The 16,500-nt window shown below is 34.2% G+C and overlaps 1 protein-coding gene across 1 annotated transcript in view; it reads left to right on the forward strand.

Annotated features, from left to right (window-relative positions):
- Positions 1-14,873: 14,873 nt before the first annotated feature.
- Positions 14,874-16,500, forward strand: part of LOC140864011 (protein ILITYHIA) — a 55,697-nt gene continuing 54,070 nt past the window's right edge. The window contains exon 1 of the mRNA XM_073267874.1: positions 14,874-15,135. Within this exon, the coding sequence (XP_073123975.1) occupies positions 15,009-15,135 (127 nt within the window). The 5' untranslated portion in view covers positions 14,874-15,008. The remainder of the gene's footprint in view (positions 15,136-16,500) is intronic.

Genomic DNA, 16,500 nt, shown 5'->3' on the forward strand with positions numbered 1-16,500 from the left:
ATGAACATGATGAGTGCAGCTTTGACAAAAATCAGAAAGTATCTAACGAACGAAGCTCTAAGCATAGAGGGCTGGGATATGTGGATCCCCAGATCTCCAATCAAAGAGGAACTTGGGTCAAACCAAAACCTAATGAAAGAAGAAAGGGAAACCAATCTAATTTCAAAAGGCCATGGAATGAGTCTAACTACTCTAAGAGAAGATGGTCAAAGGAGAAGCCTTACCAGTACTTTAATTGCAGGCCAGTTCAAAAGAGGTACAGGCTAACTGATAAAGATCAAAAAGGCAAGCAGCACACAGCAACCTCACAAGCACACACATTTACTGCTTATCGACCGCACAGATTTCTGGACACACACACGGGCAAACCTGTAAGGGTGTTTCAGGTGTGGGTCCCGAAAGGGCTAATCCAACCTGGACCCTACTAGATATGGGTACCAAAAGTTCTTCACTTTTTGCAGGTACTAAAAGTCCAAACGGGCGAGAAGACCACTTCTATCAAGGACACTACCTGGTACTTAGATAGTGGTTGCTCACGGCACATGACAGGGAATCCAGAACTTCTAACAGAAGTGGTGTTGTGCAAAGGACCAAAGATCAGCTTTGGAGACAACTCCAAAGGTAAAACCGTGGGTAAGGGTAAGATTATCCATGGTAACATCATTATTAAAGATGTGTTGCTTGTTGACAAACTGTGCTATAATTTGATAAGTATTAGTCAACTATGTGACAATGATCATTCGGTCGAGTTTCACAAACACACTTGCATCATCAAAAATGACAAAGGTGAAACTCTTATGACCGGTGTAAGAGACCTAAACACCTACAAGGTAAACTGGTCTTGCTCACATATTTCTTCACCTACTTGTCTTACTGCTCATCATGATAAACATTGGTTGTGGCATAAGCGGTTAAATCATCTAAATTTTAAGTCCATTTCTAACTTGAGGAAGCATGATTTGGTTTCTGGTCTGCCTGAAGGAGATTTTATAAAAGACAAAGTTTGTCCTTCTTGTCAACTAGGAAAGCAGGTGAGAGCAACCTTTAAAAATAAAGGGTGTATGTCTTCTTCCAAATGTTTAGATTTACTTCACATGGACCTATTTGGTCCTATACCAGTAAGAAGCATAGGGGGAATGAGATATGCTCTTGTTGTTTTAGATGACTTTTCTCGATTTACCTGGGTCATCTTTCTCTCTTCAAAAGATCAAACTGCACCTCACCTGATTAAGCTTTTTAAACGCTTGCAAAATGAACAATCTACTGTGATAGATAGAATCAGGAGTGATAGAGGGACTGAGTTTTTAAACACCACTCTTATGACTTATCTAGATGATCAGGGAATCAAGCATGAGCTGTCAGCTGCTAGATCCCCACAGCAAAATGGGGTGGCTGAAAGAAGGAACCGTACTTTAAAAGAAGCAGCCAGAACTATGATTGCTGATTCAAATGTTTCTCAAAGGCTTTGGGCAGAAGCAGTTAACACAGCTTGTTATACTCAAAACAGATCTATGATTAATAAACGATTTAACAAAACTCCATATGAGATCTGGAATGACACAAAACCTGATATTTCTTACTTCAAAATTTTTGGGTGCAAATGCTTTATCCACAACAATGGCAAAAATCATTTGACAGCCTTCGATGCCAAAGCAGACAAAGGAACTTTTATTGGTTACTCAGCCGTTAGCAGAGCTTATCGAGTGTTCAATCAAAGGTCACTAACGGTCGAGGAAACCATTCATGTTGTTTTTGATGAATCTACTCTTTGTACAGAACAAACTCAAGGGAGCATAAATGATCTGAGTCATAGACTGGAAAACACAAATCTACAGGAAGAGAGTGACAGTGATCCATATCCTCCAAAGAAGGATGATCCAGTTCCCTCTACCGTGTGTGATCAAACAAGGCCAGAAAAGGATCCATCAGTTGATAACGATCCTCCTGCCAATAATGATCCAGTAAACGAGGACGTTCATCAACCAATTGATGACAACCCTTTAGGGAATTATTTTAGGTGGAACAAAGATCATCCACCTGGGTTGGTCATAGGTGACCCTTCTGCTCCTCGAAAAACACGTGGTCAAATGATTAATAAATTCTTGCATGCAGCTTTCATATCTCAGGTAGAGCCCAAGAAGATAGATGAAGCTCTATCAGATGCCAGCTGGATTGAAGCTATGCAAGAAGAGTTGAATCAATTCACCCGCAACAATGTTTGGCATCTAGTTCCTCGACCGGAAAATCAAAATGTGATTGGAACTAGATGGGTGTTTCGTAACAAGCTCGATGAACATGGCACTATTGTGCGTAACAAAGCTCGACTTGTTGCCCAAGGATTCAGACAAGAAGAAGGCATAGACTTTGAGGAATCCTTCGCGCCAGTTGCAAGACTAGAAGCAATCCGCATCTTTCTTGCCTATACAGCTTTCAAGGACTTTAAAGTTTATCAAATGGATGTCAAGTCTGCATTCCTCAATGGTCTACTTCAAGAAGAGGTGTACGTTGAACAACCACCAGGTTTTGTCAATCCAACTCATCCTCAATATATCTATAAACTTAACAAAGCCCTCTATGGATTAAAACAAGCACCGCGTGCATGGTATGATACATTACTAAAATTTTTACTGGAACATGATTTCCAAATTGGAACGGTCGATAAGACCTTGTTTAAATTTGTAAAAGGTAATCATGTGTTACTAGTACAAATTTATGTTGATGACATTATATTTGGGTCAACTAACCCCAAGTTGTGCTCAAAGTTCTCTAAGATGATGCAGGAGAAATTTGAAATGAGCATGATGGGCGAGCTAAACTTCTTTCTTGGATTGCAAGTAAAGCAACTTGAAACTGGAATATTTATCAATCAATCCAAATATGCCAAGGAATTGGTAAAGAAGTTTGGAATGGAACAGTGCTCAACTGTATCTACCCCCATGAGTACATCAATCAAGCTTGATAAAGATGAAGGGGGAACCCCGGTCGAGGTAACAATGTATCGAGGCCTTATTGGCTCATTGCTTTATTTGACTGCCAGTCGACCGGATATCATGTATTCAGTTTGTTTATGTGCTAGATTTCAAGCAGCACCTAAGCAATCTCATTTCATTGCCGCCAAACGAATAATTAAATATATTAAAGGAACTACTAATGTGGGTCTTTGGTATCCCAAAGATTCAAATCTTAATCTTATTGGCTATTCAGATGTAGATTATGCAGGTTGTAGAATTGATCGCAAAAGTACAAGTGGCACATGTCAATTCCTTGGAGATAGACTAATTTCGTGGTCAAGTAAGAAGCAGACATCAATTGCTATCTCGACCGCCGAAGCAGAATACCTTGCTGCTGGTAGCTGTTGTGCTCAAATACTCTGGATCCAACAGCAGCTTAATGATTATGGAATCCAGTCGAGTGAAGCTCCAATCTACTGTGACAATACAAGTGCCATAGCCATCACTCACAATCCAGTGATGCACTCTAGGACAAAGCACATTGATGTCAGGCATCACTTTATCCGAGATCATGTCTTAAAGAAGGAAATCAGGCTGGAATACATCTCTACCGATCAGCAAGCAGCAGACATATTCACCAAGCCTTTACCGGACGCTAAGTTTTCATATTTTCGAAATATTCTTGGCTTAGTAGATCTAAGTTAGTATGCATGTTTTTAGGGGGAATGATTGCCAGTATGACGTTAATAGCTTAGCTGTTACATTGCCATAAATGTTGGCATATCATCCGCCTTTAGCTAGTCTCTGACAGGCTCCGTACTAGCAGCTTTGTGCTTTGAACCAAATGACATTAATTGGGCACGGTGATTATACTCTTCAAAACTTTTTGAATTTCAAAAATACTTTTCATGACGTCACCCTATGGCCCATAGGTTCCTATATATACTTCTTTACACTCGTATATCAACCTTTCACCGTTGCTAAAGCTTTCATATTGCATTAAAAGTTCTACCGTATTACTATCAAGCTTTTGCTTACTCTCTGCTCGAGTTCTTATCTACAGCTATCATGTCGATCCAGAAGACTTGCCTTGCAATCAACTTTGATTCCGTTATTGAGGCAAACAATGCAGGAATCACTGAGGTCTTCACCATGCTTGAAGCCTCTGGACTAAAGAAGTTTCTGGGAAGCAGCGCCATCTGCGATCTGCCTGTATTGAAGGAGTTCTTTGCAACCACTCAAATCGAGCATGGGACTGTCAAATGCTTGATACGGACAGAGTCTTACTCCTTCAATCAAAAGTTCTTCGCCAGCACATTTGATCTGCCCTCCAGGGGTTTGACAAAATGCGCGGATCTTCCCGATGGTAACTGCTCATACTGGTTGAAGGAGTTCTCAACCACTGATGCTCCGATCAAACTGCCGGCTCAGAAGACATCTCTTAAAGCTCCATTCAGGCTATTGACCAGCATCGTGGCCAAAAATCTTCTTGCCAAGGCTGGATCATACGACAAGGTGACGATGGAGAAATTCCAATACATGGCTTGTATCGCCTCCAAAATCAACATCAACTGGTCAGACATATTGTTCACTACCTTATGTGAAATGATCAGGGGAAAAGGGCAATTCGAGGGATTTTCTCTGCAAATTTGCCACATCTTGAGCGTCCTTGGAGTAGACTTCTCCAAGACTGAGCCTCTGCATCCCACCAAATGGCTCAACAAGTCTACAATCTTCAAATTTCTGAACAAGAAAGAGGTTGCGGTCGACACTCTGCCTTCAACCGCAAGTGTTGTTGCTGTCACTCAACCGCTTTCAACAGTTCCGGTAATGGCCAAACCAGCCCATACCAAGAAATCTGCCAAGCGTCAACTTATCATAGAGTCTGACTCTGAAGACGAATCACGTGAGAACGTTCCACTGATTCAAGCCTTCAGCAAGTCATCTCCTTCTGTCTCCAAAGCATCCGTGTCATCCACGTCTGCAGGCGAGAAGAAGAGGCAGCACAAGAAGTTAAAGTTCCTTTCTGGACTTGCTCCTACCGTTCCAACACTAATTCTGCCAACGGTTGAGACTACTACCACTGCTGCTACTACTGCTCCACGTCCTACCAAGGGTGTGATAATCAGGGAAGGTGCCTCATCAACTCCAAAGGTCACTCTCGCTGATCCTAAGGACAAAGGGAAAGGTGTGATGATCTACTCACCTAAGGCTCAACCAGCAGCTACTGTGGAGCTCAACTTGATCATCTCTCATGTTTTCCGCACTGTCAAGCGTCACCTACAGCGCTTTGACAGATGGCATCATTCCCGTACTCACCTGACGCTTGCTCAAATATTTCCTAAGTGGAAAGCTCTGAATGTTATTGAGCAAAAGATGCTTCTTTTTGCTGACACTGAAGACATCGTGGAGGCTCTGGGAAGAAGACAGCTCATCGACTTGAAGCTTCGAGGAAGCCTGTTATCTCTGTTGATTAATGAGCGTGTCAAGAACTTCAAATCCAAGAGTCCTACCGCCGCCGATGACTTTGTAATTTTGACTGGACTACAGAATAGTCTACGTCAAATCACTCAACTACTTCAGCACTTCCAAGCTCTTAACAACGTAAAAACGACAGCTTCAGCAGCTTGTTTACAGGCTTATGGACTGGAAGCACAGGTGATGATGAAGACTTTTCTTACCCAAGATCAGGGTGAAGAAGACGTCTCTGCTCTTACTCTTTCAGATGGGATTCTAACCGGTCTCATCACTGCTGACCTGTTTCAGTCATCCGCTCTAGGATCGATTGTGGGCGCATCTTCATCGGTCGACCCCGCCTCAACCGCAGTCCAAGCAGTAATTCAACCGGAAGCAGCTGTGACTGCTCACTCATCTCCAGCGACGACCGTTCACACCTCTCCCAGTCGTCCACAAGATTCTTTCGAAGTGATTGAAAAAGAGATTCCTGTCACCTCTGTGACAGAGGCTCCTTGCAGCAGTGAAGCAGTAGTGCCCCCAACAGAGATACCAAGCACTATTGTATCATTTGCACCTCCAGAACAGCCAGTGACTGAAGCTGACCCAACACTTCAACCGTCTCCATCTACTGAAAAGTTTGTGGAAGATCTCCTAATGGATGAACCGAGTGCTGATCCTGCTACTCCACCAACCATCTTGGATGCAGTCGAGACTCCTACATCTCCAACTGTACCACTATTGGAAGGTCCATCAGCTAGCTCTCCAGCCAGATCACTAGCACCACATCATCTTGAGTCTGGCCCGGTTTCACCAAGGAATTACCCACAGAGTCAAATGCTTCAGACTGATGACTCATTAATTGAAGCCATGGCCGCAGCTCTGGATCACACTTTGATAAATAGGCTTCATGAGCTTATGCAAATAGTTCGATCCTTCTCACAAGACATCACAAACTCATCCTTATCGGTTGACAATTCACGCCAGACGATGATTCGGCATTTTGAGACCGTGTCTCGCGACCTTGCTCATCTGTCCAACGAGATCACTGCCCATCATCGCACTCAAATCAATACGCTCTCTACCGTCTCCGAACAAGTTGTCAGATCCGAAAACCGCCTTCATAGGCAGTTGAATGATCGGATGGACACTATGCAAGCTACTCTACTTGCTCAACTAAATGCAAAAATTGATACTATGCAAGCCTTCCTTGGCACTCAACTCACCGAGATCATCCTTCGACTCAACCAAGGTGATGCCAAAAAGGGGGAAGAAGAGCAACGAAGAGCAGAAGAGGCAAGAAGACATGAGGAAGAAGCCGACAGAAGAAGAAGAGAAGGCGATAGGTCAGGAGGAGCCAGTTGGTTCAAAAGATGAACAACTTGTCTCTTCTTTACTTATCGCAGCTGTATCTCATTTTGTTTTTCTTCAGTAGGTGTAATAAGAATGCTTATTGTAATTAATGAAATTCATTCTCTCAATGAAGTTCATTTTAATGCTTTCATATTGTTCTTGGAGCACTTAAGTTTGGTCATCACCAAAAAGGGGGAAATTGTTGAATCCGACATTTTGGTGATAACAAACAACAACTCATTGTATAGGAATGTGCTACCAATCTTTTGTATTTCAGGAATCTACTACAAATCCTACCGCAACCGTCTAAACCCTTCAAGTTATCTACCGGAAGCTTGTCAACCGTCTTTGTCTCTCGACCGGTTGCAGTCACAAGCCTATCAACTGGTTATTCAAACCAGCAGAGGATAAATCTATCTACCGCTAGAGTGCCAACTGCTTATCAAGATATCTCAAGACAAGTACTTGTGACAAGACGTTCATTGCAAAATCTTTATCAAAAGCAGAACCGGCGTATCAGAAGATCTGTTGACTCTTGCATCGAAACAACAGGTTGCACTAAAATGGCAAAAACGCAGAATGGCTACAGATAAAGTATTCGACCGTTTATACCAATTTTGGACCCTGGAAGTTGTCTGCATTTAAAGAAGTGTACGATCTTCATACAGAATCATCAATGCATTTATGAAGTATTAAATGTGCATTCAATGCAGCATCAGAACGTTCAAAATAAATACGTTGATGATTGACCTATATAAAGGGAAGATTGCTCAAGAAGTGAAAAGAAGACAAGCAACACGAAAAATCTCAATCAACTTAATCACTTGAATACTATCAGAAGTCCTCATCTGATATACTGAAGCAATACTTGAGCACACTTACAAGATCATTCACTTGCTGCTCAAATAAACCCTCGCCTACAGTTTACATATCTGATCTTCAAGGATCATCCTAGGGTTTCCAAGCCTCTCGATCGCTCTGCAGTTTGAGAAGCTCAACCGAACTATACTCATTATTGAAGAGACTTGAAGCTACTCTGAAAGCTTCCACCAGTCTGATAAGAACTGAGAATCTTATCTGTGTAAATCTAGGAGTTTCGGATTAGGCATTGGATAAGTCCTAAGTCTGAAGTGGGTGTATTGCAAGACGTTGTAATAACCAAAGTCTTCTAGTGAATTCCTTCCTAAGTGGAAGAAGAGGAGACGTAGAAGGATTAAGCCTTCGAACTTCCAAAAATCGTGTCTTAGTCTTTACTGCTATTTATCTTACATATTGCTCATACATTGTGTTCTAAACTTTGCATCACTAAAACCTCTGAACTATTTCCGCACTATTTAAGTTGTTCAAACCGTTTTAGAAGTTGAGAAAACAGATTAAGTGAACTAAACTTCACTTGATCATTTTGAAAAGAAAGAAGAAAAGTTTCAGAGTGTATTCACCCTCCCTCTACCCTCTGAACCGATCCCAACATATACCATCTAAAATCAGTAAGAGTTTTGCAACGTAAATTACTAAGCAAAATACGAATATTCTCATTATTATCAGTAAATCTTCATGTAAAATGATCAATCATAGTCATAATTAAAGTATATACTGCATTCTCAGTCGGAATATTATTCTCAATTTTAATAGTTCCTAAAATTTCATCTCTGTGAGCTTGAGATAAATAATTATCCCACCAACCTTTAAGTTGTCCAGTAAAACCAGCTATAAGCATTTTAGCAATATTCTTGTCAGTATTACCATTATTCTTACAAACAGTACTATACATAAGCATACGGTGAGCAATATTATAAATATGATTATCTGCAAAACCATCAATATTCCATTCATTAATGCTTTTACCATTATAATTATTAGAAATAATATATTCTTGTTCTTCATTAAGAACATCCATAGGAGTAGACCCACTATAATAATATTTATTATGAGTAGGTCTATCAGCCCATTTTAATTTATTAATCTCATTATCTGAGATAGAAGAATTTTCATTCATTTTACCATCTAAAGTGGGAACATTAAAATTTTTAAAATTTTCTTCTATGAAATTTTCTAATTCAGACATGGAAGATTTTAACTTAAAATATTTTATTTCAGGAGGAGGCTGAACAGAAGAAGAAGCTATGAGGACAATATTGGTCTCTTCCTTCTGTTGTATATGAACATCTGGTTTAATCTGATTTATAGCAGAAATAATCATTTCAACTCTATTATTTAAAGAAGTAATTTCTTCTCCTAAAATAGTCAAATATAAATTTGTATAATTTTGTTTTTCCAATATTTGGTTAATATGTTTAACAGTAACTTGTAAAGTGTCATTCTCAAACAATTTAGAGAAAGAAGCAAAACTTAAGATTTTATTATTATTTTTAATTTGAAAAGATTGCTGAGGGAAATACAAAGATTTCTGTATAGAACAAGAACAAAGTTTATAAGTTCTTTCAATAACATTGATATAATCAATCACATAAGTTTTAATAAACCAAGAGACAAAAGGAATCAATTTATTATGCTTTTCACAAAAGGAATAAAATTCATATCTTATTTTATCATATTTTTTTTCAGAAAAACTTTAAAAATATCATTTTCTGAAAAGATTCCATTTTGGAAGATAAAATTCACAATTAATCTTTTTTCTAGCAAAAGATCCTTTAGCAAAATCAATTTTGGGTGTATTATCCATAAAAATCATATAAAGTTCATTTCTGATATCGTATCAGTTTCTCTAATATTTTGAACATTATGAATACCATGAACAATATTATTCTTGTTGATAATTAATTCATCAACTACATCCTCTTTAGAGGACTGAGATCCATTGTCTTCTCTTATTCGAGAAGTGGATGCTCTGGACGATTGAGGTATATCAATCATGTATAATCTACATGAGAAATATGAGAGTACATAGATCTAGATCTAGCAAGAGATCTGGCAGAAAATGACAATAATCTTATTTGTTTGTTATGAAACTGTATTTCTACAGATCCTTCATTATTCTGAACAATATTTTGTAAATCACTATTTATAATAGGATTTCTAGGAACAGCTTGTTCAATTTTCCAATTTTCAGGAAATATAATTTCTTCCCATTTTATAGATCTACGAGTAATAATCTTCGATCTACTAAAATTGGTTTCTATAAGAATTGTCTCATTTAAATCTTTATCTACACTTTTACACATAAGATTAAGAGTAAATAAGAGTTTAAAATATATTATGTAACAAATACATATAACCTCTGTTCCAAGAATATAATTATAACAATGAGTTTTAACATTTAATGTTAAAGCATCTAGAATATTTATATCAGTTAAAGATAAAGAAAGATTTGGAAAAACATCAAAATAAACTGGTCCATGAACCAGACTAGATTGAATAATTCCCATAAGGGATCGTTTCCAATTTAAATTTCTACCATTTCGTAAAGCTGCTAAAAAGCTTTCTGGTAGACCTTCTAAAGTAAGAGGTTTAAAAGCAATTTGTACTAAACCGATATGTAAAAACTTATGAGTTTTTTGAAAAGGTAAAATATCCTTTTTGTTTAACAAACCAATTACCATTTCATTTCTATAGAGAGGAATAGATTCTTCAGTAGTTTTTACTACTTGTTTTAAACCTAATCTTTCAAAAGTTCATAATTTATAAACAATTTAGGTTCTACTTTAGGAATAGTCCATTTATTCAATAAATCCAAATTATCAGGAATATCATATTCTTCAATAATACTGTTTTGAACAGTATCATTATTAATCTTAGAAAGATTCATTTCTATGAAAATTTTGTACTAAATCAATCACTAACAACACATTATTTACCACCAAGGCTCTTATACCATTATGGAACCAGGAAAACATAAAGATCGCATTATTATAGGATATTACAAATCAGTATAGGATATTAAAAAATCATACACAAGTTCAAATATTTGATTAAAAGTTCTCTTTCAGCTCTTTAGCCGTTTTAAGCTGTGTGAAGGCGTTTAGGCGTTTCCGAGCGATTTTTTTGAGAACTGATAATCAAATTATTTTTATAAGTAGGTCTATCAGCCCATTTTAATTTATTAATCTCATTATCTGAGATAGAAGAATTTTCATCCATTTTACCATCTAAAGTGGAAACATTAAAATTTTTAAATTTTTCTTCTATGAATTTTTCTAATTCAGACATGGAAGATTTTAACTTAAAATCATTTATTTCAGGAGGAGGCTGAATAGAAGAAGAAGCTATGGAGACAATATTGGTCTCTTCCTTCTGTTGTATATGAACATCTGGTTTAATCTGATTTATAGCAGAAATAATCATTTCAACTCTATTATGTAAAGAAGTAATTTCTTCTCCTAAAATAGTCAAATATAAATTTGTATAATTTTTTCCCAATATTTGGTTAATATGTTTAACAGTAACTTGTAAAGTGTCATTCTCAAACAATTTAGAGAAAGAAGCAAAACTTAAGATTTTATTATTATTTTTAATTTGAAAAGATTGCTGAGGGGGATACAAAGATTTATGTATAGAACCATGATACTATAGTGTTATTGTAGTGTAAATTTATTTATACTATAGTATAATACTAGTGTAATATAAGTTATAATGTAGTGTTATTGTAGTGTAAATTAAGTAATTTTACAGTATAATACTAATGTTATTTTAGTTATAATATAGTGTTATTGTAGTGTAAATTTAGTTATACTATAGTGTAATCCTAGTGTAATTTAATTATGCTATAGTGTTATTGTAGTGTAAATTTAGTTATACACTATAGTGTAATGCTAGTGTAATTTGAGTTATACTATAATGTTATTGTAGTGTAAATTAAGTTATACTATGGTGTAATTTTAGTTTGTCTTTGATCGAGTTTTTCCCATATTGAATTTAATCCAAAATTTCTGCTACGTTTTTAATTGAACTTTAATTGCAATTTAATTTCATTTAGTTATAAATCTGAAAATTCATCACTTTTATTGGCCAGTCTAGATTAAATAGGTATAATCATATTTTGGTACTCATACATATACAGTCTCTGTGAGTTCGACATCTGGACCTTTGTCCACTTTACTATTACTTGACTCGATACGTACGCTTGCCAGTAGATTTTTATCACACCGATTTAAGTGATCAGTAATCCTAGCATTATTTTAGTTATATTATAGTGTTATTGTATTGTAAATTTAGTTACACTATAGTGTAATCCTATTGTAATTTTAGTTATACTATAATGTAATGCTAATGTTATTTTTGTTATGATACAATGTTATTGTAGTGTAAATTTAGTTATATTATATTGTAATTTTAGTTATACTATAGTGTTATTGTAGTGTAAATTTTGTTACAGTATAGTGTAAACCTAATGTAATTTTAGTTATACTATATTGTAATTTTAGTGTAAATTTAGTTATACAATAGTGTAATTTTAGTGTAAATTTAGTTATACAATAGTGTAATTCTAGTGTAATTTTAGTTATAATATAGTGTGATGCTAATGTTATTTTAGTTATACTATGATGTTATTGTAGAGTAAATTTAGTTATACTATAATGTAATCCTAGTGCAATTTTAGTTATACTATAGTCTAATCCTAGTGTTATTTTAATTATACTATAGTGTTATTGTTGTGTAAATTTAGTTATACTATAGTGTAAACCTAGTGTAATTTTAGTTATACTATAGTGTTATTGTAGTGTAAATTTAGTTATACTATAGTGTAATCCTAGTATAATTTTAGTTACATTTTTATTGTAATGCTAGTGTTATTTTAGTTATATTATAGTGTTATTGTATTGTAAATTTAGTTACACTTTTGTGTAAATTTAGTGTAATTTTAGTTATACTATAGTGTTATTGTATTGTAAATTTAGTTATACTATAGTGTAATTATAGCGTAATTTTAGTTATACTATATTGTTATTGTAGTGTAAATTTAGTTATACTATAGTGTAAATTTTGTTTCTAAAAAAAATATTATTGTTTTATCTTGCTATAATTGTTTTATTAAACTTATTTCGTGTTTTCAATTTTTCCATTAAATATGCATTTCTAAACAAATATTAAATACGTAAAAGTACCAAAATATTGAACTAAAATGATAAGTTCAAACATATTACTTATGACTATATAGTATTGAACCAAATTCTAAATTTTTGAGAAGATGAATTGCTTAATTTGCAATAAATAATAAAAAAAATAAAATGGTTATATAATGATAAAATTTAATATTAATTCTATATTTAATTGAATAAAATATTATTTTTAATTAAATAACTATGAAAATTATTAGTTATTTTATCTTACTATTAGTTATATGAAAATTATATTTTAATAGAAAATTTATCATTATATATATACTTTATTTTTTTATTATTTAATACAAATTGTGCAATGCATTTTTTCGAAAAATTTAGATTTTGGTTCAATACTATATAGTCCTAAATCGAAAAGTAATATGCATAAACTTATCTTTTTGGTTCAAGGTACTTTTAGGTATTTTTCTTGTTTATGACTGCATGTTTAATGAAGAAGTTGGAAAGAGTTTAATAAAATAATAATAGCAAGATAAAATAATAATATTTTTTAGAAACAAATTAATTAAGAATAATAAATTTAAAATAAAAATAAAATAAAAATTAATAAAATATAAAATATTTGATAAATATTTTATAATTGGATCTTTATAAAAATTGTGTATTATGCGTTGAATGGATTTAAAGATTATACTCTCAAGGGGTCATATATGTATTTTTTATATTTCACAGGGGTATTTTGTGCAAAAAAGATTAAAATGGTTTTTCGGTCGCATGAGTGGCGCGTGCGCAAAAATCACTCATACGAAGGGACAAATATGCTAATTTTTATAAAAGGTCATGGTTGAAGATGTCTATTAAATTTCACAGGGGAGAAGTGTATATTTTCAATATTTCACAGTGGTATTTGATTCAAATAACTCTATAATAATATGTATATGATTGATATATATTGACTCGATATATTAACGTAGTTTTAAAAATTTATTAACACGAATGTGTGTGTGTATATATATATATATAGATATTAAATAAATAAGGATATTATATAAAATTAAATATATTCAAATTTTATAGAGTTGTATTAATTTCTTAGTTACAATAAATTACTACTTATCGATTTTTGTAAACCAAATTGATAAGTAAACATTATTTTACATTGATAGATAAAAATATTTTAAAGAAATATAATTATTTTAAAGAAAAATGAATATAAGTTATTGACACTCTATTAATAATTTTAAGAAATAAATCAAAATCAAAATCATGAATTACAAAATTCATAAGATTTTAGGATAAGTTTACAAATGTCAATAAAAATCATGAAAAACAAACCTGCAAGATTCTGTGATAATTTTTAAAAGTATGTGAGATTCTATAAAAGTCTGTAGAAATCAATCAACTAGTACTACACAAAAGTTTGTCATTTAAAAAAAATCAGTAAATCTCTGCAACGAATACATAGAAGACAAAGATGAATAATATTATTTTTGAAATGTTAAAATTTTTTTATTGTATAATTGTCCAAACACATATTTATTCTTAAAATAATTTTTAAAATATTTTATAAATTTTTTTTAAAAACACTTTTATTTACAATTATTGGTTCAAACAAAACATCAAAAGAGTCTTAAATGTATATTAATATTAATATTATGCAATGTTTGGTACAAGAGATTAGTTAGGTTTGTGTGTGATTTTTGATTTAATCCATTGTTTGATAAGATTTTTATTAAAACAAGCTAATCTAACCTAAAAAGAATAAAGTTGTGTTATGGTAGGTTAACTAAACCTTCCTCCCACCCTAGTATCATTTATCCTTGTTTTTATCTTACATAAATTCCATAATTACTCTTTTCCTCCAACTTAAAATCACTAATCCAATAAAATATAAATGATATTTTTGTCAAAAAATTTTAAACTATTATTTAATCTTATTATTAATAATAAAATCAAACACAATATTATTTTCGACACAAATTACCAATCCTTATTTATCATATATTTTATCATGCATTTAATAACCATTCAATAATCCCGTCAGTTAAACCAAACACTCCCCTAAATGACTCTTGATTAACTAGTCGCATTTCCTTGATCAAGTTAAAAAGTCGGAACGGCGCACTGCAGAACTCATCACTGTCCCCTGCTCTCTTTGAGCCACCACCTAAAACCCTAACACAGAGCCCCAGTGAGAGCTATTCCCACCGTTTCATTCACTTCTCTGATCGAGATGGAACCCAATGGTGGCAGTCCAATGGAGTTGCTGATTGTTGTCTCTCCTTCAGTCTCGACGCCGTCCACGAAGCGGCGAATTCAGATCTTCCGCAGTCAGATTCCATCCATTCTCAACAATTTAGGTATTATTTCCTCCATATAAGGCAATGGATTGTGCTTTCTGATGTATTGGTTAATGTGCGATTTTCTAAATTGTTATCAGTCGAGTTAGAAAATTTGGATGGTAAGGATGATACTGTTTCCTTCTTTAGAGGTGCAAAAGTTTAATCCCAAGTTACACTTCTAGGGGGCTTGGAAGCAGAATTTTTCTCTTGGATTTTAGTTTAATTATGTATGGTTCAAGGACTAAAATTTGGCTTCATCTCCGTCTGCAGATAACTTATATGCTTTTTGTAATTATCACATGATAATTTTATATATATATAATATGATCTCGTTTCTTATACAAAAAAATGTTCTAAGTGCTAAGCCTGTCTTTTTACTGGTATTATTATTATTATTATTATTTTACTAGTTACTACATATGCTTTCCATGTTATTTATGTGATATTGTTCATATGATGCAGTATGATGTGGACCCTCAGGGTGGGTGGTGAGTCGGTTTAAACAGGTCTTGAAACATTTTTCAATTTCTTTGCATTTCTTGGAAACAAACCAAATGATAATAATGGGAGAACTTGTTTGCTCTGTAATCACGTCTGTAGATTCTTTAAACTAAGATGTAAAATTTGACGGATGGAAATTGGAATAAACCTTGCAAGTTGTACCCGAGTTAGCAAGTATATGAAATGCTTCACATACTGATTTTAAACTTTACTATTTGGCGCAAGAGCAAAGAATGTAACTACAAATCATTCATAAGATTTTTAGGAGTTTGAAGTTAAGGCAATAATTTCATCTTCTTTTCTAGGAGACTAGGAGTGGACGAAGGGAGGAATTTACTAGTGTTGATCTCTTAGACCACCTCACTCAGATTATAGGCCTGCAATACTAGTAGACATGCTTAGATGTCCCTCGAATTTCCTGGGGCTGATTTCGTAGACAGTTAGACTGATACCGTTACAATGGTTATTGAATCTTTAACTTCTATTAAATGGTTAAGCTCATCCTTTTTCTGTTAGATCGAATTCTCTTGTGTTGGTTTCAATGCTTGTGTGCTAAAAGCATCCTCTAAATTTGTTTAACAACAAAGGCATCTTCTTGCGGTGCTCACCATCTTCTTCTTCTTTTTTTCATTGACCCTACATCTCTGCCCAACTGATTGTCTGTAGTCCAAAGGATGATTTCGTTGTTAGACACCAAAATATAGGCATGGGTGATTTTTCTGCAGTGTCTCTACTGCTTAAATGGTCGTATTTTCTAAGCTCAGCTGTCTGTTCATCTTTATCTCTCCCCCCCGGTTGTTATTCTGTTCATTTCTCCTGTTGAAAAGAGTTTCTATGCTATCTGGAAGTGCTTTTTGCTCTATGCTTGTCCATTCTGTTACT

The sequence above is a fragment of the Henckelia pumila genome, chromosome 4 (genome assembly GCF_033568475.1).
Source record: "Henckelia pumila isolate YLH828 chromosome 4, ASM3356847v2, whole genome shotgun sequence".
NCBI classification, from domain to species: domain Eukaryota; kingdom Viridiplantae; phylum Streptophyta; class Magnoliopsida; order Lamiales; family Gesneriaceae; genus Henckelia; species Henckelia pumila.